Here is a 23,637-nt window from a genome sequence, read left to right as displayed (position 1 = left end):
AGTCTCGGGTCAACTGGACTATAATTCCCGCCATGCTCGGCTCCCAGGGTGGCATGCCTTTCGCCATCTTATTTGTAGTGTCGGCTGGCCACAGTATCCCATTTTTCCCACGGTAGCTTCGGAATTTGCAGGACTACAACTCCCGTCGTGCTCTGCACGCGTTCGCCCTGGAAAGTAGAAGTGGTGGAGGAAGGAGGGAGAAGGGGGCGGGGTTCCTCTGGGAGAAGGAGGGAGTAAAAAGGAGGAGGAGGTGGGAAGAAGGGAGGGGAGAGGGAGGAGAGGAGGAAGGAGGAAGGAGCTGAGGAGGGATGAGAGCGGCGACCAGGGCCCGGGGCCGAAGCAGCTCGAGGCTAGGGGACTAAGGGTGCTAAGACACCTTAACTGCCCCCACCCCCTTCCTGACTCTGCCCCATCCTTTCCTTACACCCTCCCATTTTAGGAGAGAATTTATTCAAATTTTATTTAAATTCCTATATCTTAAGGGTCGCGCGTTTAAAGGGGGGGCGGGGGCGCGCGCAGGCTGGGGGGGCGGGGCCGGAGCAGCTTCCTTCACCCCCCTCTGCGCGCCCTGTCTCTGTGGGTCAGGGGGCCGCAGTATAGGGGCGGACCCAGGGGAGGGGGGCAGGTTGCAGCGACCCCCCCCTCCCCGGGAACCGGCGGTGGGCGGGGTTTGAACCCCGGAAACGGTGGGGGGGCCCCGGGTCTTTCCCTGGACCCCTAGGCAGTTGGAGCTGGGAAGGGGCCAGTTAAGGGTCGGGGGCTTTGGGGAGAGGTGGGGGTGGGGAGCTGAGACTCGTACCCGGGACTGAGTGGGGCCCGGGCAGAAGCTGAGCACCCTGCGCCCAAGGAGCCCCCGTTGGCCTGGGGGGGCTGAGGGACTGAGCCCCCCAGAGCAGGACCTCCCCCTGGAAGGGCCGCGCCGCAGCCCGTGGGAGGGCCTCGCCCCCGGCGTTCCCCATCTCCACTCGCTGCTGTCCCGGCCTCCGCCGGAGGGAGGGGCCGAGCGCCCTCGGGGGGCCGTGGACCCCGGCGTTCTGAGCGTTCCGCGCCCCGCGCCGCCCGGCCCCCCCGCCGCCGATGGCCGCCGACCCGCCGGGAGCTGCCGAGAAGGGAGAGATGGCTCCCGGGACACGTGTGAGGTGGGTTCATGCGGCTCCTCCTCACCCCCAGACCTGAGCAGCTCCCACTCCCATTCATCCTCTGCCTGGCCTCTCCCTGCCTTCCCCGCCCCCAGCCTCACCCTCCCTTTGCTCCAAACTCCTCTCCAACCTTCTTCCTATAACCTTGCAACCCTAGGCAACTGGCCTGCCTTCCCCGACCCTGCTGCCCTTTGCAGACCTCTCTCTCCGGCCCCCCCTCCCCCGCCTCCAGTCGCCGCCCTCTGGGCCCCTCCCCCGGAGTGCTGGAGGGCCCCATACCCCGTGGATGGTCTGGAAGTCCTTGGAATGGGAGAAGCCAGGGGGAAGCAGGGCTGACTGGGAAGACACCCCTCCAGGCTTGCTGAATCCATGTGGGGTTTCAGAGGATCTGGTTTCCATGGGCAGGAGAGCCCCAGGGATTCCAGACAATTAGGGATGAAAGGCAGCCTGGTAAGATGTGGGGTGGGGGGCGGGAGAATCCAAAACCCCAGCCCACCTTGAATTTTGTTGAGATGTTTAGGCCGCACTGTGGAATCCCAGGGCACCTGGGAAATTACTCAGGTTGCCTAAGGGATCCTATTGGATATCTTGGGGACAGAGAAGGGACACTTAGCCACCTCAGGGGTGTCAGTCTTGGAAAGTTGAGAGCACAGTGGGTCGTGAGAAATGGAGTGGGTCTGGTCAGAGAAACCAGGTTTGAAGGAGAACGGAGAGAGGGAGAGAGATGAGCGTGGTATCTGCCCCTGCAGTCTGGAGGTAAATCTGTGGTAACATGGGGTGTTTGGAGGAACAGGTATGAGGTGAATGCTCCCTGAGGTAAGGCAGCTGACTTGAAGCCCTATCCAGGAAGGCTGGCCTGGGACGGTAGAGGAGGGGCCACAGTGTCTGCTTCCAACAAGAGGGAACGTTAGAGGAGGGAGGTCTCTAGAAGAGGGCGTGGCCCTCTACTTAGGACACGCACTAGAGGGCTGACCTTCCAGGCTCGTGGGTAGAAATAGCTCTGCCTCATCAGAGGTGCAGAGAGCTTGCGTCCAGGATTCTCTCGGGGGAGGCTCTGCAGGCCTCTCTGACCCTACTTCTGTCTATCTGCCTATAGCCCTCGGCGTTGCTGACGCCCCCAATGTCGTCGAGCAGCCGGGGACCGGGGGCCGGAGCGCGCCGACGCCGAACCCGCTGCCGCCGCTGCCGGGCCTGTGTGCGAACTGAGTGCGGGGACTGCCATTTCTGCCGAGACATGAAGAAGTTCGGGGGGCCCGGGCGCATGAAGCAGTCGTGCCTGCTTCGGCAGTGCACTGCGGTGAGTCTTGCTCCCTCTATTCGGCGTACTTGGAACCCTAGGCCTACTTTGGAACCCCAGGCCTACTTTGGAACCCCAGGCCTACTTGCCCGGAGCACCCACCCTGAGTGTTCTCTGGGTGTCTAGCAGCCGCTTCCCTGAATGTTCCTTAGAGGTGCTGTCTAACTTCGCTGATTTGTTTAAATATTTGATTTTATCTTTGTCACAAAGTGGGGTCGACAGAAGAATCTGCCTCGGGTCTCCACAAAGCGGAGGCCGCAGGGCGTGGTGGTGGCGCGCATGGCGCATGCCTGTAATCCCAGCACTCGGGAGGCGGAGACAAGCAAAGTGCTGTGAGTTTGAGGCCTACCTGGTCTACAAAGCGAGTCCAGGACAGCCAAGGCTACAGAGAGAGACCTGGTCTCGAAAAACCAAACCAAACAACAACAACAACAACAAAAAACAAATAAAAATCAAAAACCAAGAAACTAAACTAAACCAGAATGGGGTTTTAGCAGGGCGTGGTGGCGCAGGCCTTTAATCCCAGCACTCGGGTGGCAGAGGCAAGTGGATCGCTGTGAGTTCTAGGCCAGCCTGGTTTACAAAGCGAGTCCAGGACAGCCAAGGCTAGACAGAGAGACCTGGTCTCGAAAAAACCAAAAAAAAAAAGCAAGCAAGCAAACTCAGCCTTGCTGTATGAACCTGCCCAGGTATCTGTAAGAGAAATCTATATGTACCATGGAGATTAACTTTGGCTTTTCTCTAGCCTCTTTCACACACCCGCAGGTATCTCAAACCCAAGGCCAGGACCCCTCCTTGTGACCTCGAGCAGCAGATCACTCTGAACTTCTAGTACCTTCTCTGTAAAATGTTTCTTTTGCCGAGTTGCAAAGATTAGACAGTAGTACGCCATGAATGCCCTATTGAAAGGCGGCACTATGCTTATCTAGGGGACGTGGTCTCTTCCCTGCCTCCCCGCCTCCAGCCAGCCAGTCTTCGCTGCGTGCACTTTCACCCCCACAGCCTGGTCTCTTCCTTTGTCCTCAAGCCCCTTGCCTCACATTCTGATCCTTCCTTGATGTAGATCCAAGGCCTTTAGCATCCCTGAGACTGTTCGGTCTTCCCATTGTCCTTCTAAGGTCACATGTCTGGAGCTGCCGCCTCTACCCTAAGAAAGACAGAACAGCTGTGACTTTATACACGTTCCCATGGGCCTTTCCCTAACTGGTCTCACCGTGGGCCTGAGTCAACCCTTGGACTCCCCTGAACAACCTTAGCCCCAAGCCACTGTCTTATCTTCTTCAACCCATCTGACTGCTGCTACTTGCCTATGGTCTCTTCCAGTCCAGGCCGGTTCTAATCTCAGGATCACACTAGGCCTGGATCCTGTGCTAACAATTCCAATCACACAGTAGCTGTGGCTCCAAACCGCCTCGTGCTTTTTTGTTTATTTGTTTTCTTTTGAGGCAGGATTTCTCTGTGGTCCTAGACTCACTTTGTAGACCAGGCTGGCCTCGAACTCACAGAGATCAGCCTGACTCTGCCTCCCAGAGTGCTGGGGTCACAAGTGTGTCACGGCACCCGGCTCCTTTACCCCATTTTGGTTTTTTTTTTTCCCCCTCCATGACAGGGTTTCTTTGTGTAGCCCTGGCTGTCCTAGACTTGCTTTGTAGACCAGGCTGGCCTCAAACTCAGAAATCTGCCTGCCTCTGCCTCCCGAGTACTGCGATTAAAGGTGTGCGTCATCACACCCGTCTCCTTTACCCCATTTTAAAGACGCCAAAACAGTGAGGTTAAAAGCAATTGCTGAAGGTCACTCTGGCAAAAGGCCCAAATTAAAGATTTGGCCTGTGGGTTCTGAAGCTACTTCAGCCTACGGCTGACTGCGAAGGGTCTTTACTCTGCGGCTTGCTTATGGGGTCTCTGATGCCTCATCTCGCCCAACAGCCCGTGCTCCCACACACAGCTGTCTGCCTCCTGTGTGGGGAAGCTGGGAAGGAGGATACGGTGGATGGAGAGGAGGAGAAGTTTACTTTGAGCCTCATGGAGTGTACAATCTGCAACGAGATCGTCCACCCTGGCTGCCTGAAGGTGATCGCCCCCCGGGGGACCCTGCTGCCTGGTTTAGGGGAGACTGGTTAGGGAGGAGCGGGGAGGTAGGTCACACTGTCTCTGGGCATATGCTGGCACCTTCCATCCATTAATTGGTCTCTTGCCTACAGATGGGAAAGGCTGAGGGGGTTATCAATTCAGAGATCCCCAACTGCTGGGAGTGCCCGCGATGTACTCAGGAAGGACGGACAAGCAAGGTAAAGCAGGGCTCAGGTAGGGGGTGGGGGGAGGTCGGGGACTAGGTGGGGCCTCATCCCCAGCTTACACTTTCCAGGATGCAGGTGAGGGTCCAGGGCGCCGGAGGGCTGACAATGGTGAGGAAGGCGCTAACCTAGGGGGTGGATGGAAGCTGACGGAGGAGCCACCACCTCCACCTCTGCCCAGAAGAAAGGGACCCTTACCTGCTGGCCCTCCCCCTGACGATGTGTCTGGGCCCCCCAAACGGAAGGAGAGGGAGGCCGGGAATGAGACCCCCACCCCAAGGAAAAAGGTGAGCGGAAGTGGGCGGGCACTGGTTTTAGCCCATGGGATTCTGGGAGCTGTAGTAGACGACTAGTGGGGGTTGGTTATAGAGCCAGATCCTGCCTGACCTGGGGAGCCAGGCCACGTGGGTTCTCCCAGAGGTGGTTGGGAGCTGTAGCTGTAGCTCTAGCTCTAGCTCTAGCTGTGGCTAGAGCATGGTCACTCTGAAGAAGAAACATAAGCGACGGGTAAATCTTTGAGAGACCTGAAGGGTTAGGGAGGAGTAACAGAGCATGCTCAAAGAACTACAGAGGCGGAGGGAAGGGCTTGGAAAAAGCCTGAGGGGAAGAAAGGAGCTGAGGAGCATGCTCAGTAAACCATACTACTGATTACAAGGTTAGCATTCTTCCTGAGATGGGGGCTTCTGGGATTTGTAGTCCTAGAAGAGGACACGGCCCTTAGTTTGGTAGTCAGTAAGGGCCTCTAATGGAGTCTCATTCTTCCCTGTATCTCCTTGCCCCGGTAGGTGAAAGGAGGCCGAGAGAGGCACTTGAAGAAGGTGGGTGGAGATGCCTGCCTCCTCCGAGGAACGGACCCAGGCAGCCCCGGCCTTCTGCCCCCCAGGGTTCTGAATCCGAGCCAGGCATTCTCATCCTGCCACCCTGGGCTCCCTCCCGAGAACTGGGAGGTGTGCCTGGGACCTCCCCCCGCCCGCCCCTGCTTGCCCTACCTTCTGTCACGGAGACCGAGATCTGCCCTTTCCTGCTTCCTTTGGCTTGCCCTAAACCCACATGTCCCTGTGGATCCCTGGAAGGAGTTGGGTGGAAAACCAGCCTGGGTCCAGGTCATAGGAGCCCCTCGTTCCTAGCAGCCTTTAGGATACTGTCTGGCCCAGTTTCCTCAGTTTTCTAAGCCTAAGTGGAAAGAACTGAATGTATGTTTCTGCCAGATTACTGATTCTTTATGTGGCCATGGCAACTTGTTAGCTGCTCTGGGCAAATGGGTTTTCTGAGGTAAAGGCAGAACTGCTTTCCTTACCTCTTCTCCCTTCTCACAGCCAGATAAATCCAGTGAGATAGACAAGTTAACAAGGCCCAGAGAGGATAAAAAATTGGCCCACAAGCCAGGCGTGATGGCGCACGCCTTTAATCCCAGCACTCGGGAGGCAGAGGCAGGTGGATCGCTGTGAGTTCGAGGCCAGCCTGGTCTATCTACAAAGCGAGTCCAGGACAGCCAAGGCTACACAGAGAAACCCTGTCTCAAAAAACCAAAAAAAAAAAAAAAAAATTGGCCCACAGTCACACAGCACAGCTAGAACCCTGACATCACTGTGCACTAGCAGCCCACACACAAGGCTCTGCTGACTCTCCAGATCCCCCACAGAGTGTCGGTGTGTAATCTTGGACAAGTTGCTTAGTCTTTTCGAACCTCACTCAGTCTCCTCGTGTCTAAAAGGGGTACCCCAAGTTATCTCTCGAGTCAGACAGCGTGGATGCTCTCCCCAGGACTCCCACGCTGTGGGCTTGTCTAGTCTAGCTGTTCCGAGTTGTAGATGGTCAAGCAGGCCCTTCCACACCCCAGAACTGACGAGGCAAGCCATCAGTGCACACGAGGTCCCTGGGGGGTTCACGAGCCATTGACAGGCCCACCAGGCCACCTGGATAAGGAAGCTAAAGGCCAGAGACGGATTCTTTAGGGAACAGTTAGGAGCTCGGGACTGTGTCTCCTGGGGCTGTTCATCCTCTGGTGACTTCCTTTTGGGTGAGAGGTTGGGGAAAATGCACTCTAGGCCCTAGTACAGCCTCACCCGTCTCTTTGCAGAAACCCAAGCCACCTATGGCGTCTGCTGAGGGCCCGGCAGTGCCAGCCCCATCACCACAGAGGGAGAAACTCGAGCGTTTCAAGCGTATGTGCCAGCTGCTGGAGCGCGTGCCCGATACCTCTTCTTCCTCCTCGGACTCAGACTCGGACTCAGACTCGTCTGGCACATCACTTAGTGAGGACGAAGCTCCTGGGGAGGCCCGGAATGGGCGTCGGCCGGCCCGGGGCAGCTCCGGCGAGAAGGAGAACCGTGGAGGGCGGCGGGCTGTGCGCCCCGGCAGCGGGGGGCCACTGCTCAATTGGCCCCTGGGCCCAGCCCCACCACCACGGCCTCCACAGTTGGAGCGGCACGTGGTGCGGCCCCCGCCTCGAAGCCCCGAGCCTGACACTCTGCCTTTGGCTGCTGGATCCGACCACCCCCTGCCTCGGGCTGCTTGGCTCCGTGTCTTCCAGCACCTTGGACCCCGAGAGCTGTGTGTCTGCATGCGAGTCTGCCGGACTTGGAGCCGCTGGTGAGTGGCCAGACAGGCCTGAGTTCCATTGCTGCCACAGTTCTCGCTCATTAGGTGACCTGTAATGGGTCTCTGATTCTCTCTGAGTCTTGGCCTTCTTTCTTGGGTCTATATGGTAATGTGACCCTTTTCATGGTTACCGGGAGGAAGCTCACTTAACCCTCCCAGTGGCTCTGTGGAGAAGAGATAGTAGAACCAGGGGTTTGGATGTGGAGAGAAAACCTTTACAGGTGACCCTTGACCTCTACAGCAGCCATGGGTGGCCTGGGCCTCCTGAGCCAGCTGCCCCTTCCCTCCTAACCCTAACTTCCAGTTGTCTCCCCCCCCTCTTGAGAAATGCTGGTCATCCCCCGAAGCCTGTCTTTCCTTCTGGCCTTCTCCCTGCAAGCTTCCTCCTCCGTCACGTTCCCACAGCATGCTGTCCCCTAATGGAGCACACAGAGGCCTTTGGCATGTGGACAAGCTTTCATTCTTTCTTTCTTTTCCTGTTCCCATCGGTCTCCGGGGTTGGGGACACATACTTTGTATCGATTTTTATCTTCATATCCCCAGCATAGTACAAAGGCAGTAGAGATAGATGCTCAAGAAATGTTTCGCTAAGTGAATAAATTCAAGGTTTCCCCCCAGGACTCAAGATTTCCATCAGGGCTTCAATGTGAGGCTGAGGCAGGAGGAGTCTGAACCGGAGGCCAGTCTTGGCTCCGTAATGACACTTTGTGTCCTGTGTCCCTATCCCTGTCCTCCATTGTTGTGCCCCAATTGCCCTCATGACACCGACTCCCCCCAACCCCTACCCCCATGCAAAAGGAAAAAAAACAAGGAGTTGTCTCTGCTCACATAATAGCAGCACGGCAGGGGATGAGGCATGCTTGAAGCCTGCTGGTCAGGGTAGGGGCTAAGCTAAGCTCCGCCCTCTTCCTTTGGGACGGGGTCTGGAGAGGCTTCTGTTTCTCTGGAGTCAGAGAGGCTGGTATGTGAAGAGCTAGAGGCAAATGCCTCTGGTAGACTGTTTGCTCCAGTGAGTCTCTGCCCTTGGGGTAGTTTTTTAACTTCCTCATGCCTTTCTCTCACTCTTTTTTCTTCTTCTTTTTTTTTTTAAAATCCTTCCTCCCACCTTTTCTTCCTTCCCTGTACTGGGAATTGAACCCATGGCCTGGTGCATAGGCAAGTCCTCCTCCACCACTGAATTATATCTTGAGCCATTTTTTTAAAAATTAAATCATTACTTTTTAAAAATTAAATAATTAATTAAATAGTTACTTTTTGAGACGAGGTTTGTTGCTCCTGCTGTCCTGGAACTTACCCTGTAGACCAGGCTGGTCTCCTGCCTCTGCCTCTCTAATGCTGGAATTAAAGTCAACACGGTACCACTGCCCAGCTTCCTTTTTTATTTTATTTTATTTTATTTTTGAGAAGGGTCTCCCAGTTGTCTATGTTGGCCTTGTGATCCTTTTCCTCTGAAGTAGCCGGGATTACAGGTCTGCCCCACCAGGCCAGGCCTAAGGTTCTTCATGTAAAACCAAGACAGTTCTCCCAGCAATTTTTGTGAGATAGACAGCCCACCAGACCTGAGCAGAATACCTGGCACGTAGAAAGAGGGCCTTAACTCTACAGCAGTACTGTTCACGGGCTTGCACATACCGATTGAAAGACCAGTGTTTCAGTCTTAAGCGCTGTGCTCTGGAAGCGTTCACAGCCGGACTGCAACATGGACACAGCCACAGAGATTGCTGAGGCTTCCCGCGCCATCTGATACAGTCTGGGGAGATAACTGTGCATTCCTTTCAGGCTAGCTCTGTGCTTGACACCTGGGATCCAGAAGAGACGTGTGACTGCAAGTGGACAAAGAGGGCGTTTTCCAGTGTGGGCCCTGCAGCCTGGCCTGTGGCTCTTAAGGCCTCTGTCGCTTACTAGTAGCCTGGGATGTGTATTAATATAGTTGGACCTCAGATCCTAAGAAGGATTGGCTGTAAGACAGCCCTCCACTTCAGGATAGCAAAATTCAAACAGCACAGTGTTTGTATCTGATCCGTTCAATCCCTAGATGACTTACCATATCTAATACAGTGCAAATTCTTTGTAAATAGTTAACGATACCATATTGTTTAGGGAGTAACAAAGCAGGTCTTCTTCAGTACCTAAGCAATTTCTGTTTTGAATGTGTCCATCTGTCGGGGGTTGACTCCTCAGATACAGAAGCCAAGTCCTGTTTACCTTGTGGGATTTAATGAGGCGGCTCCTGCAGAGCACTGAGCATAGTGCCTGAGGGTACTAAGCCCACAGGAAATGGTGCCTTCAGGTGAGAAGAACCAGCCAAGGCAGAGCAGAGGCCTGTGGGGACCACAGTAGGGGACACATCAGGAAGCTCTGTCAGGTCTGGTCACTCACGCAGGAGCAGCTGGGAGGGGGTACAGATTGAGCCTCTGGGCAGGAGGTGAGAAGACGGTGTCTTGCTGAGACCCCTCCTGCCTCCGAATTGCGCCACACACCTCAGTGAGAAGAGAAATGGCCCCGGGGCTTGGGGCTATGGGTCTGTAATGCTGTTGCTTGGAGGGTTGAGGCAGAAAGATGGTAACTTCCAGGCCAGCCTCGGCAATTTATTAGACACTTCTCAGGATAAAGGGACTAGGAGGGCTGAGCAGTGGGGCATGCCTTTAATCCCAGCACTCGGGGAGGCAGAGGCAGGGGAATGTCTGTGTGTTGAGGGCAGCCTGGTCTACATATACGGAGTTCCAGGATAGCCAGGACTGCATTTTAAAAAAAAAAAAAAAAGGGAAAAAGGAAGGTTGGGGGATGGGGATGTGGTATTTTTCGTGCAGACCTGCATATCATCCCCAGAACCGTGTGTAAAAGGCCAGCATTGAGACAGGAGAATTCCTGGGCCTTGCTGGCCAGCCTGCCTGACCTGATCAGCAAGGCCTACTTCCTGGTAAGAGACCCTGTTTCAAAAGCCAAGGCGCCGGGTGGGGGTGGGGGGTGGGGGACAGCTGGAGAGATGGCTCATCAGTTAAGAGCCTGCGCTGCTTCTGCCGAGGGCAGCAGTGTGGAGGTGACTTGGTGATAGAACACTTTTTTATCCCGGTCCTGGGTTCAAGCCTCTGTACCGCAGAGAAAGGGCTTAGACTCGCTGACTCACTCACTGCCCGCGAAGACTCTGTAGTCAACATCAACGGAATTTGCGGCCCAGGACCCTGGCTGGGAGACAGCAGTATGTCTGAAGCTTGGCAATCACAGGGGGCCAGCGTCAGCAGACAGGGAAGAGCCCAGGTTGTGAGGCGGATTCCACTGCTGAGAAAGCAAGGCTTGTGCTACCGTGAGAGATTTCATCCTGTAGGCTCCCCGCAGGACTAGAGGAGTTCTCACCCTTCCTGTGCTGCACCCTTTAATAGTTCCTCGTGTTCTGGTGACCCTCAACAGGCAGTTGTGCACTCCGTTAACCCCAGCACTCGGGAGGCGTAGGCAGACAGATCTCTGTGAGTTCGAGGCCAGCCTGGGCTACAAAGTGAGCCTAGGACAGCCAGGGCTACACAGACAAAACTCTTATCTTGAAAAACCAAAAAAACTTGGGAGGCAGAGGCAGGCAGATTGCTGTGAGTTCGAGGCCAGCCTGAGCTACAAAGCGAGTCCAGGACAGCCAAGGCTACCTGTCTGAAAAAACAAAACAAAACAGCAGTGCTACTGTTATAAACCATAAATATCTGTGTTTTCCAGTGGTCTTAGTGACCCCTGTGAAAGGGTCATTCAACCCCCAAAGGGGTTGCGGCCCATAGCTTTAGTTAGAACCACTGTGATACGAGAGAACAGAGACAACATGACCAGGAGCTAGAGAAAGAGCAACCCAAGGATTTGGGAGATGAAGGAAGGAGGGAGGTGGCCCTACGAAAAGAAAGGCTGAGGGAGGAAGAATGCTGAGCCGTGGGGGGTGTTGATGGGGGAGGTACAGGAGATCCGGGACCAAAGGTAGCCGCTGCATTTGCTATCAGAAGGCCTGGTGGTAGAGTGCTTGCCTAATATCCTGAAGACCCGGGTCCTATCTCCAGACACAGGCACACACACGCACGCACGCACGCACGCACGCACGCACGCACCTTGCTGTGATTAGAGAGAGGGAGAGCCAAAGCCAGAGTCAAAAACATCCACTCCAAGGCAGGGCCTTGATCCATTGAATCCTACTGCGTCCCCGGTCTCTGAGGAGGCGCCTGGCATTCACTAGCTCCTAACACAACACTGAGGGAGCATAAACGAAGAGATGGGGTGTGGAAAGAGGCAGAAGAGGGTGTAGCTGGAGAGGTTTGTAAGTGGGAGAGCAGGCAGTTGCAGGCTTTCCTGTCTGGTGGCTTTGATTATTTAGAACTGGGAGGCAAAGGGCGGGCAGGGGGGTTGTGGAGGAGGCGTTGATGTACTAGGTAGACACTAGCTTTCAAGGACGTGGGCACAGAAGGGAGGAAGGGAGGGGCTGGCGCATGGTCAAGGCTGGAGGATAGCAGTAGTGTTAGGAAGCCCCCTCAGAAGGGAGAGCTGGCTGTGAGCTCTGCCCCCCCCCCAAGCTGATTCTGCAGAGAGCACTTGCTTAGGGCTGGCCCCACTCTGCCCACGGGGGACTTCGGCAAGATGAAGTTTGAAACTGCAGTTATTGGGGCTTGGCTGGAGTCAAAACAGGGGGCTGTCCAGGCCTGCCTATTCAAGAATTCTGAGTGCTTTGTTGTTGTTTTTTTTTTAAGTGCCACTTGTCTCAGTGTCACCTCCCCACCCCCAGCTTAAAAAGGCATCCAAGGCGCTCTCTCTGTCACCTGCAGCCAGTGCCTAGTCCCATTGGACATACGCTCTGCCTCAGCCTGAGTCTTCTTGGGCTGTTCCCTTTGTTGGTGTAGCAAGCCTTTGAAGTCAGACCTGTTACCCCATTTTATGGCTTGGGAAATGGAGGCCCAGCAAGGTCTCCCCAAGTGTGGAGGTGGGAGAGCCGGGGTTTAGATCTCCACAGCTGACACACTCTTCTTCACTTCTGGTCTGTATGTGTGGTGACGAGGTGCTGCCGGCGTTGCAGCCCTCTCTCCCCCGCTACTGCTACCCTGGCCTCCCAAGCCTCAGCCTTGCCTTTTCCCATTCAGGGTTCAGGCTCCATCCACTTAATAACTATGGATCCTTAACAGGGTTTTGGTTTTGGTTTTAATTAACCTATTTATGTATGTGTGTATGCTTGTGTGAGCTTTGTGCACCACAGGCATGCATGAGCGTGTTGGATCCCCTGAATGGAGCTTCAGGCAGTTGTGAGCTCTGAGACTCAAACCCCGGTCCTTTGCAGGAGCAGTGCTTACTTTGCTCTTAGCCACTGAACCCTCTCTGTGGCCCTTGAGTACAATTTTTTTTCCCGTTTTTTCAAGACAGGGTTTCTCTGTGTAGCCTTGCTTGTCCTGGACTCGCTTTGTAGACCAGGCTGTCCTTGAACTCATAATGATCCACCTGCCTCTGCCTCCCGAGTACTAGGATTAAAGGAGTGCGCCACCATGCCTGGCCTTGAGTACATTTTTTTAACCTCTCTGGGCCTTTTGTTTCTTTTTTAAAATGTTTTATTTATATTTAATTTTTTTTTATGTGCATTGGTGTGAGGGTGTCAGATCTTAGAGTTACAGACAGCTGTGAGCTGCCATGTGGGTGCTGGGATTTGAACCTGGGTCCCCCGGAAGAGCAGTCAGTACTCTTAACCACTGAGCCATCTCTCCAGCCCGGCCTTTTGTTATTTAACTGTATGAAGGCGGTGATAATCCTCTCCCAGGCTTGATGCTTGTAACAGAACGCGATACACAGTAAACCTCAGATGAACACATGCTGTTAGTCCTGTAGTCATCAGCACCATTGTGTTAAGGCAACTTGTCCTTGTTTCTGCTTGCCACCTGAGTTTCCCAGAGCTGCTCCCCTGTGGAGACAGACCCTGCCTTTGTCCACCCTCCCCCCTCATGGAGTAAGACTGCTTTCTTCACAGTTTCAGCCTGGCATGGTGGCGCACGCCTGCAATCCCAGCATTCTGGCAGGCAGAGGCAGGTGGATCTCTGTAAGTTGGAGTCCAGGACTGCCAAACCTTCTCTCAAAAAACCAAGGGGCCGGGGAGGGGGAGGCCATAGGAAGTAGGTTAGCAGAGGCCTGGGTTAGGCTGAAGCCTGCTTTGTATCCTTTGCTGAAATGAATTTCAGCTGTGAAGTGTTGGTGAGGTTTTTTTTGGTGGGGATTGTTGGTGGTTCTTTCTCTTCCTCTTTTTTTTGTTTTGTTTTGTTTCCTTGAGGCAGGGTCTTAGTAGTGTAGCCCTTGCAGGCCTCAAACTTGTGAAGCTTTTCTCTTGTCGGCCTCGCTGGTGCGGGCTTTGCAGCTGTCCACTTCCACACCCAGTTTGTTTGTGTTTTGAGTCAGGCTCTGGCTCTGTTGCCCAATGTGGCTTCAAACTCATTGGCTGAGTGACGCCCCTACCTCCGCCTCCTGAGAAGCTAGAGCTACCAGCATGTGCTTTGTGCCCAGTTCCCTGACCCTTTTAAGTGACAGTAAATCAGAACTAAATCTGTTAGTTTCGAAAAGGAAGTCTCGCTGGGCGGTGATGGCGCAGGCCTTTAATCCCAGCACTTGGAATCCCCGCGGTGGGGCTCTTGAGTTCGAGGCCAGCCTGGTCTACAGAGTGAGCCCAGGACAGTCAGGACTACACAGAGAAACCCTGTCTCAAAAGGAAGTCTGTTGGGAGGGGTTGCATCTTTAGCAGCTTTCTAATCCATATCAGCTGTTTAATTGGCTGTAGTTTTTAGGTAGCCTACAGCCATAGCAACCCCTGGCTACAGTGTAATAGATCTCATTGTGTTGATTTAAATTTCATTTCTTTACTGGCTTTTTTATTATATTTATTCAGTCGTGTGTAGAATGGGGTGAGGTGCCCTCGGAATCAACTCTGTCATTCATCGGGTCAGGCAGTACCTCCCCCCCCCTTGTTTTTGTTGTTGTTGTTTGTTTGTGGTGGGGTTTCTCTCTGTGTAGCCCTGGCTGTCCTGGACTCAACTCACAGGGATCCACCTGCCTCTGCTTCCCGAGTGCTGGGATTAAAGGCGTGCGCCACCACACCTGGTTCAAGTAGTGCCTTTACTTACTGAGCCATCTCAGCAGCTTTTGGTGACAGTGTCCCACTGTGTGTTGCGGACTGGTCTTTTAAAGATTCTGTTTGGGAGGAGGTGCGATGGTAAGAGGAGGCCTGAGGTGGTGTCTCCCCATCTTTGCTGGAAGTCAGGCAGGCCGTCAGGCTCAGGCTCGCAGGGTGAGCATTTTGCTGCCCCAGCGTCCCTAGCGCTTACGTTTAAGCTTTGCCTGTGTGTGAAGCCCTGCTGTCTGCTATTTGGATTTTGTCTGTGCTGTGGTTAGGACAGGGTCTCGTAGCTGAGGCTGCCTCCTTCCTCATGGTCTTGTCTCCACCTCTCACACGCTGGAGTTACAGGTGTGGCCGCTTTCCCAGGACAACACTGGTTTTAAGTGCAGATAGAGAATGACTTAAAGATAAACTCGCGCCAAATGTGGTGGCGCACACCTGCAGTCCCAGCACGTGGGAGGCAGAGGCAGGCAGATCGCTGTGAGTTCGAGGCCAGCCTGGTCTACAAAGTGAGTCCAGGTCAGCCAAGGCTACACAGAGAGACCCTGTCTCGGAACCCCCCCCCCAAAAAAAAAAGGTCAAGTCAGCCTCCGTGGGCCTTAACATCCTAGTGAGGGCAGCTGCGATCCAGCAGACAGAGCTTATTAGGGCCGTAAGTCCAGCACTAGCTACACACATGGCAGAGTGAAGTCCACCGGTGCCTGTGAGCAGTCATAACTTAGTAAGGGGGAGGACTCAAGAAGCCCAGAGTCAGCTGGGCGTGATGGTACACGCCAGAAATCCCAGCACTCAGGGAGGCAGAGGCAGGTGGATCTCTGTGAGTTCAAGGCCAGCCTGGTCTACAGAGTGAGTCCAGGACAGCCAAGGCTATATAGAGAAACCCTGTCTCAAGAGAGAGAGAGATAGGCGTGGCGGGGGGGTGGGGGTGGGTTGGGGGGGGAAGCCTAGGGTCTGGGGGCTGCTTTCAGATCTCTCTGGCATTAATTGCATCAAATACTGTATGTGGTGTTTGTGTAGCTATCTGGCAAAGTGCTTTCTTTATAAGTTGTAAGGTCCATGAACTGTAATTACTTCATTTGATCTTACAGCAGCCCTGTGGGGCAAGCAGCCCAAGTCATTATCTTCAACTTATAACTGGTCTCTCTGACTCCGGGAGAGGAATGGACTTGCCCAGGGTCTTCAGGGTCTTGCTTCCAGTTAGCAGTGAGGTGGGGTCCTAGATCCAGTCCTTTGGGCTGGAGGCCAGAAGATGGTTGCCATCCTCAGACAGGAGAGAACTAGGGTGTTTAATAGTGGGTTCCTAGAGAGTTGGGGCTGAGGACTCTGTCTCCCCCCTGTGGTTGGCAGGTGCTACGACAAGCGTCTGTGGCCTCGGATGGACCTAAGCCGGAGGAAGTCGCTGACCCCACCCATGCTTAGTGGGGTGGTTCGCCGCCAGCCACGTGCTCTGGACCTCAGCTGGACAGGTGTCTCCAAAAAGCAGCTCATGTGGCTTCTGAACCGACTGCAAGGTAGGGCTGGTGATGAGTCAGGCCGGACGGACGGGAGCGGAGTCAGCTGCCGGGTGGCGTTCTAGCCCCTGCCTCCTTCCTTGATTCTAGGCTTGCAGGAGTTGGTGCTTTCTGGGTGCTCCTGGCTCTCCGTCTCTGCCCTGGGCTCCGCCCCACTGCCCGCACTGCGGCTCTTGGACCTCCGCTGGATTGAAGATATTAAAGACTCCCAGCTTCGTGAGCTGCTGCTGCCTCCACCAGACACCAAACCAGGTCTGACCACCACGCCCATCCTTAGATGGCTTACGTAGAGGGGGCGTGGGCTCTGAAGCCTCCTCTCATACGCCGCGGGTGTCAAAGGAGTTCAAGAAGTGAAAGAAAGCCGGGTGGTGGTGGCCCACGCCTGTAGTCCCAGCACTCGAGAGGCAGAGGCAGGCGGATTGCTGTGAGTTCGAGGCCAGCCTGGTCTAGAAAGCGAGTCTAGGACAGCCAAGGCTACACAGAGAAAAAAAGAAGAAGTGGTGAAAGAAAACAGGAGTTTGAGTAGGAAGCCTCGTCTTGGCCGCTCTTCATTTACTCACTTTTCTTACTGTGTACTTTGGGCTAAGATAGGGTTTCTCTCAGAAGGGAAGGACAGGCCTGGTGAGGAGATGGTTTTCAAAGCCTTCTCTCTCTGGCCCTAGTAGTCTCCTCCTGCCAGAGCCAGGAAAGGCACCCAGAAGAGCACATCTGTGTCTGTCGCCACCACACCCCACACCCCCACCGCCAGCTGCTTTAATTTTCGTTGTACCAAGTACTATGAATAAGAACCACTTTTTTGTTTTCTGTGCCCAAGGAGCTCAGCCCCTTGCGCGTGATAGGCAAGCTGTCTACCGCTGAGTTCACAGGCGTAGTTTTTGGTGTTTCTTGGTTTTACATAGGGTCTCATTGTAAAGACCAGGTGGCGTCAAACTCAGAGGAGACGAGCTTGCCTCTGTCTCCTGTGCACTGGAATTAGTGTGAGGCCCCACGCTTGACCATGTCTTAGTTTTCATTTTTTGCTTGGCTTTGAGACAGGTTTTGTTCTGTAGCCTAGACTGGCCTGGAACCTGTGGTGCTCCCTCCTGAGCATTGAGTTTACAGATCCGCGCTGCCATCTTTGGATAAGACCAATACGTCTCACTATGGTGGCCGAGGGCTGGCTTAGCTTGCCTCTCACTGCCTTATGCCGTCCCTATATTTTAGCTACTTCGGCTTTTCTTGCTAAGATGTCTCCAATCCTGTGGCCTTTCCTTTTTCTTTTCTTTTCTTTTTTTTTTTAAAGATTTATTTATTTATTTATTTATTAATGTATACAGTTTTCTGCCTACATGTATGCCACACTCCAGAAGAGACATCAGTTTTTAGTATAGATGGTTGTGAGCCACCATGTGGTTACTGGCAATTGAACTCAGGACCTCTGGAAGAGCAGCCAGTGCTCTTAACCGCTGAGCCATCTCTCCAGCCCGGCCTTTCCTTTTTCTAATCTGTTTTCCCTCTTCTGCTGTATCCTCCTCCCTCTAATTGACAGCTGTGCAGCGGTCCTTTTAAAAGTCTTTCTTTGGAGAAGACACCACACTTGCATCTTGTAGTCTTTTACTTTTTATGTCTCTGGAAGCCATGAACTCAACGGGAAGAGCTTTCAGGCTCTTTTCTGTTGGCTCTCACCAAATGTGATTTTAAGCAGAGCAGCGCAGGCTGGGGTTCAGAGGACCCAGTCTTTTATCTTGGCCTTCTTTTCCTGGCGGGTCGCTTTCTTCATTTCACGAAGCTGTCACAGCTCTTATGGATTAATACACTTAGATTGCCCACTTGTAGGACACACACTCATGGCCTCTGCCCTCTTCACGTCTTCCAAATAGTCTTTCTTTCCTCTGGTATACGTGGGCGGAGGCCAGTCTGTAAACGTGTTCCTTCTGTAGGCTGTGAGCTCCTCAGAGTCACGTGAGGGCAGAGCTTGGGTTTGTCAAGGTAAATAAATGTCCACAGAGGTAGGAACAGAAGTGGTATGTTTGGGTGCCAGAGGTTCGGGAGCGATTGGCACCAGCAGCCCTGTTGCTGCTATTCAGTGTCAGGGTAAAGGAAGCCTAGGTTTTCAGGAAAAGTCTCTATATCTAAGTTTCTATTCTAAAATGTCCTTTTAGTGGCTGGAGAGAGAGCGCGGTAGCTGCTCTTCCAGAGGACCTGGGTTTGAATCCTAGCACTCACATGGTGGCTCGGATCCCTCTGCAACTCCAATCACAGGGGAGCCAATGCCTTTTTCTGGCCTCCTTGTGCACTGCACACATGTGGCATACATGCAGGCAAAACACTCATACACTTAAAAAATTTAGCCAGGCAAGTTGGCTATGTCTTTAATCGCAGCACTCGGGAGGCAGAGGTGGGTGGATCTCTGTAAGTTCAAGGCCCTGCTGGTCTACAAAGCGAGTCCAGGCTACACAGAAACCCTGTCTTGAAAAACCTTTTTAAAAAAAAAAAAAAAAAAAAGGCCGGGAGTGGTGGCCCACCTTGTGGTTGCAGTACTTCTGAGGCATAAGCAGGGGCAATACTGTACATTTGAGGCTGCCCTGAGCTAATATTAAGTTCCTATCTGAAAAATAAAATTTAAATAAAGATTAATTCTACCAGAACCCTAGCAGTTCATTCCTGTTATCCTGGCTACTCAGGAATTTGAGGCAGGAGAATCAGGAATTCAGGGCAAGCCTAGGCAACTTAGAGACATTTGTCTCAGAAAGTAAATGAGGACACAGCTTAGTGGCAAGTGTTTGCCTGTCATGCATGAGGTCCTAGGTCCAAACCCTAATCACTCACACACACACACACACACACACACACACACACACTCACTCACACATTCATACACACACATATTCACACACAGATACACACACACACACACTGATTTTTAGCACTACGCAGATCCCACAAAACTTTTTTTGAAACTTGTCTGAGTCTGTGACATCTGGTGGTCGTTTTCTCAGAGCCAGGCTGTGTCTGGCAAGTGATAGATAGCACTGATAAAGATGGTTCAGTCCCAGGCCTGGGGCTCAGAGCTCTGTTACTGTGTAATCACGTGCTCTTGGGCAGGTGACTTTGTAACCTGAGCCTCAGTGAGCTCCTCTGTAAGCAGAGGGGATCAAAGGAGAGGCTTGAATTCCTTTTGGAAAAAAACTTTTTTTTCTTCTTTGATTTCTGTTTTTTTGAGTGAGGGTTTCTCTGTGTAATCTTGGTTCTCTTGGACTTGCTTTGTAGACTGGGCTGGTCTCGAACTCAGAGATCTGCCTGTCTTCCCAAGCACTAGGGTTACAAGTGTGCTCCACCACACCTGGCTCCTCTTGAACTTTTTTTTTTTAATTTAATTTTTTGGTTTTTCAAGACAGAGTTTCTCTGTGTAGCCTTGGCTGTCCTAGACTCACTTTTTTTTTTTTTTTTTTTTTTGCCTTTTGAAGAGTTAAAATTCCTTACTTTTTAAAATTATATGTATATGTTTGGGGTGGGGCACATGCACATGAGTGCAGTTGCTTTCATAGACCAGGTGCATCAGGTGGCCCTGGAGCTGAAGAGACAAGTGGTTGTGAGCCATCTGATGTGGGTGCTGGGAATTGAACTCAGGGCTTCTGGAAGGACTGCACGTGTGCTTAGCCACTGAGTCATCTCTGTTGCCTCAAGGCTTGGCTTCTTAAGTATAGGCCTGGCAGTGTTATCAGAAGAGGAGTTGGGGAAAAAAAGTAGATCTGAGATCTTGGGCCTCAGGATAGACCAGCTGCAATTCTGGAATGGGGCCAGAAGTCCACCAGTCAGGGGTTTAAGGCAGTGATGTAGAGAGGGAGGACTCTGAACTCTTTCCCGGGGGATGAGGAGGTGGTGGGGGAGGGGAGGCCTCTGGACCCCTTCTGCAGTAGCCAGCAGTCTCTTGAGCATAGGTCATCTCATCCAGGGTCTGTGGACAGAGCCACTTACGGAATGTAGCCCCAGTGTGTGGGGCTGGAGCTGGGTTCGAAGCTGAAACATGTTCTGTCATAGAGTTCTCCTGTCTAGTTAGTTTCCTGTTGCTGTGATGAAATATGACCAAAGAAGTGCGGGGAGGAAAGGGTTAATTTCATCTTCCAGCTAGGGGTTCAATGTGAAGTCAAGGCAGGAAGTAAAGCAGAGACCACGGAGGTACACCAGGTACACCGCTTATTGGCTTGCTCTCCATGGCTCGCACCGTTTGCATTTGTTACATCACCCAGGTCTACCTGCCCACAGTGAGCTGGGCCATCTCACATCAATCATTAATTGAACATTAAATGAACATAAAAGAACACGCCTCCACAGACTTACCTGTAGGCCAGTCTGATGGGGTCCAGTCTTCAATTGACCTTTCTTTCTTTGAAGATGACTCTAGCTTATGTCAGGTCGACAAAAATAAAACCAAGAAAAACAGCAAAAGACTCTTAACCAGGCCCTGTGTAGTGGCACACACCTGAACTCCCAGCACTCGGGAGGCAGAGGTGTGGATCACTGTGAGTTCAAGGCCAGCCTGGTCTGCAAAGAGAGTCCAGGACAGCCAAGGCTACACAGAGAAACCCTGTCTCAACAACCAACCAACCTAAGCAGCACAGACTCCCGAGATGTGTCCAGCAGAGGAGAGTTACTGTCCCACTTGTGTGTGAGAATGATCTCCTAGAACCAGCAAACACCAAGCATTGTAGCACTCAGGGGGGGGGGCAGGACTGATGCTGATCGAGGCCAAGGAGGTCTACACAGCAGCTCAGGCCAGCCAGAGGCACAGGTGCAAGGGGCTCTGCAGTCAAAGAGCCAGTTCTGCTGTTTGTTTGTTTGTTTGTTTGTTTGTTTTTTCCAAGACAAGGTTTCTCTGTATAGCCTTGGCTGTCCTGGACTCTCTTTCTAGACCAGGCTGGCCTCGAACTCACAGGGATCCGCCTGCCTCTGCTGGGATTAAATGCGTGCGCCACTGTGCCGGGCTCCAGTTCTGGTTTAGAAGGAACAAGAGTTCAAACAAGACTGTTGTCTGGCCAGAACTGACCTCACTCACTGGTCATGCGGGTGGGGGTTGACTGGACTATAGGTGAAAATACTGAGCATCCTCCCAGGGACAGAGCATTGAGCAAAAATTCCTGCTTTGAAATGGACATTTTTATTGAGGGAGAAAAAGATCCCAAGGAAAAATGTGTATACAGTGTCTGAGGGTAGGGACTTAGGAGTGAGAAATATGTTAAGACCGAGAGCTCTCACAGGAGGCTCCCTGGGTGTTTGGAAGAGCAAGTCCTGTGGAGCAGCAGCAGGGGAGGTGGGTGCGGGGCAGGTAATGAAGAACTTCAAGCCTGAGGGGAGTGGCAGAGCTCCCTGGAAGGGTCTAGGGGTCAGAGCTCCAAGGGTAGGCGGAGCCTTAAATGCTAATGCTGCTTTCTCTGCCCAGGGCAAACCGAGAGCAGAGGCCGACTGCAGGGGGTGGCGGAACTTCGCCTGGCAGGCCTGGAGCTCACCGATGCCTCCCTGAGGCTCCTATTGCGCCATGCTCCCCAGCTCAGTGCCCTCGACTTGAGTCACTGCGCCCACGTTGGAGACCCCAGTGTCCACCTCATCACCGCGCCCACGTCCCCTCTCCGGGAGACGCTGGTGCACCTCAATCTCGCTGGTAAGTGTGATCCCGCGCCGGCCTCACTTGCCTGGGCAGCCTGGGTCCCTGGACTGTTCCCTGCCATCTACTGAGCTATCTAGTCTCAGCTGCCACCGCCTCGTCCCCAGGGTGCCACCGCCTCACGGACCACTGCCTTCCACTGTTCCGTCGCTGCCCACGTCTTCGCCGCCTGGACCTACGCTCCTGCCGCCAGCTCTCACCCGAAGCTTGTGCCCGGCTGGCAGCTGCTGGGCCCCCTGGCCCCTTCCGTTGCCCAGAGGAGAAACTACTTCTCAAGGACAGCTAGTTGGGTGCCTATGCGCTGTTCCCCAGGACTCAGCAAGAGCTCCTGGACCTCTCGCCTTCATTTCACCCCCTTGTTGGGAGGCCAGGTTATTTTCTTCATGACTTGACACTCCTCAGTTTAATCTCCTGGGATTTGTGCCCAGGGACTTGAGCCAGCCTTCCCTTCTTTCCCACCTGCACTGATGTCTTTGGGGATCTTTGCTTCCCATCTCTGCCTTCCACCTGCTTCATTGTCCATCCCCTTGGGGGGGCGTGGGTCAAGAGGTCCGGGGGAGGTGCTGAGCCAAAGGGATGGTGGGAGGGTGGTGAAGGTGCAGGTCTTGAGCAGGGAAGAGTGAGGGGGCAGGATCCTGGGAGCCACGGGGCTGTGGAAGGTGATGGATGGGTGCGGGGAGGGCAGAGAGCACACCAACAAGGGTTCAGGGAACAAAGACCAGTTGGGTGGGATGGGGGGCCAAAAAAGGGAAGCCAGAGGAGCAATCGGGGATCCAGGTGTCAGATAGGGGGCTCTACAAGCCAGGAAATGGCAGGACTGGGGGCTGGGAGAGGAGCAGATGTGGGGCTCGTTCCCTCTCTGTGGGGTTACCCCTCTCCCTCCCCTCTGCCCAGATTTCAGTTCTTTCCCCGACCCTGACTCCTTGAACGTCACTGAAAATGGCAGCTATTGCAAGGAGTGGGGGCGGTGGGTCACCCTGCTGTTCAGCTCGTGGCCCAGGGCAGTGGTGAGGGGTAGCCCAGACCCCTGCCTGCCCCTCTACACAATACTTGAACATTCATCTGTACTGAAGTGTTACTTGAACCGGGGGAATCTCGGACCTGGGGGACTGTGATGTGAGGGGACCAGCTTGACCTAAACTGGGCTAGTGGTACCCAGTTTGGACTGCCCCACCCCCCAGCTCTCTTGCATTACTGTCTCGAACAGCTCCACCCCTCCGACCTGGTGGGGGATGTCAGCTTAAAGATGGGCAAGATTGGACTCCTCCAGCTTGGCTCATCCAGTTCTTTCATCGTCATGGAAACTTGTGTCCCATTTGCCCAGGGAACTGCCACTCCTGGTTGCCGTGGAAATAGCAGCCAATGGACACCTCCGGAAATCAGTGCTAAGACTGGAAACGGTCCCTCTTAGTTGCTGTGGGAACTTAAGTTAACAGACTCTTGGCACCTCCCCTCTCCCCACCCCTGTCCTTCTTCCAGTGTGGGGGTGGGGTCTCCAGAGCCTGAGGGAGGAGTCGGGTCCAGGTCCCACTCAATTTAGGCCAGGGGGAACTGGATTGTACCACATGGGGGTGGGGGGAGGGGAATCTATCCACATACCTCAGGTAACAGGAAGGTGCGCGGGTTGGGGGCGGGGGCTGGGCGGACCAAAGGCAGGTGGGGGGGGGGCCTGGGGTTGGAGAAAGGCTTGACCATGGGGCCGCTTGAGGGAGGGGAGAAAGCACCCCGGCAAGGGGCAAGTGGGGACCCAGCCGGGCTGGACCCCTAAACCCCCAAGTCTGTACAATACGGTTTGCTATAAAACTCAGAATCTTCTAGCCGGGGCCGCTGACTTCTTGTGTCTGTCTGCAGTGTCGAGTCCTGAGTGGGGGGGTGGGGGGGTGGCGGAAGGGTGGGGAAAATGGGCTCGTTTTTCCTGCGATGGCTGTTGGAGTGTTGGAGTCTGGGCACCTGTGAGTGTCCAGGTACATGGTGGGTGGTCTGAGGCCTGCCATTCCCAGACAGGAGCTGTGTCTAGGCGTTCACCTTGGTGGTTGACAGGCACTGGGA

The 23,637-nt window shown here is 53.8% G+C and overlaps 1 protein-coding gene across 2 annotated transcripts; it reads left to right on the top strand.

Annotated features, from left to right (window-relative positions):
* Positions 1–813: 813 nt before the first annotated feature.
* Positions 814–23,411, top strand: FBXL19 (F-box and leucine rich repeat protein 19). Of its 2 annotated transcripts, none has more exons than XM_084772775.1 (11): positions 814–1,139; positions 2,236–2,436; positions 4,363–4,506; positions 4,638–4,724; positions 4,802–5,017; positions 5,516–5,548; positions 6,811–7,322; positions 15,784–15,947; positions 16,038–16,199; positions 21,367–21,585; positions 21,696–23,411. In XM_084772775.1, exons 2-11 carry the CDS (start codon positions 2,260–2,262, stop codon positions 21,872–21,874), a joined length of 1,893 nt encoding a protein of 630 aa, XP_084628901.1. In that variant the 5' UTR covers positions 814–1,139; positions 2,236–2,259; the 3' UTR covers positions 21,875–23,411. The 2 variants fall into 2 exon arrangements, with proteins under 2 accessions (XP_084628901.1, XP_084628900.1); XM_084772774.1 differs by having other exon boundaries at positions 5,516–5,677.
* Positions 23,412–23,637: the final 226 nt, after the last annotated feature.

This window comes from Acomys minous (genome assembly GCF_964271855.1).
Source record: "Acomys minous genome assembly, chromosome: 2".
Lineage (NCBI taxonomy): Eukaryota > Metazoa > Chordata > Mammalia > Rodentia > Muridae > Acomys > Acomys minous.
Note: the sequence above shows the minus strand (reverse complement) of the source record. Positions and strands in the feature narration are given on the sequence as shown.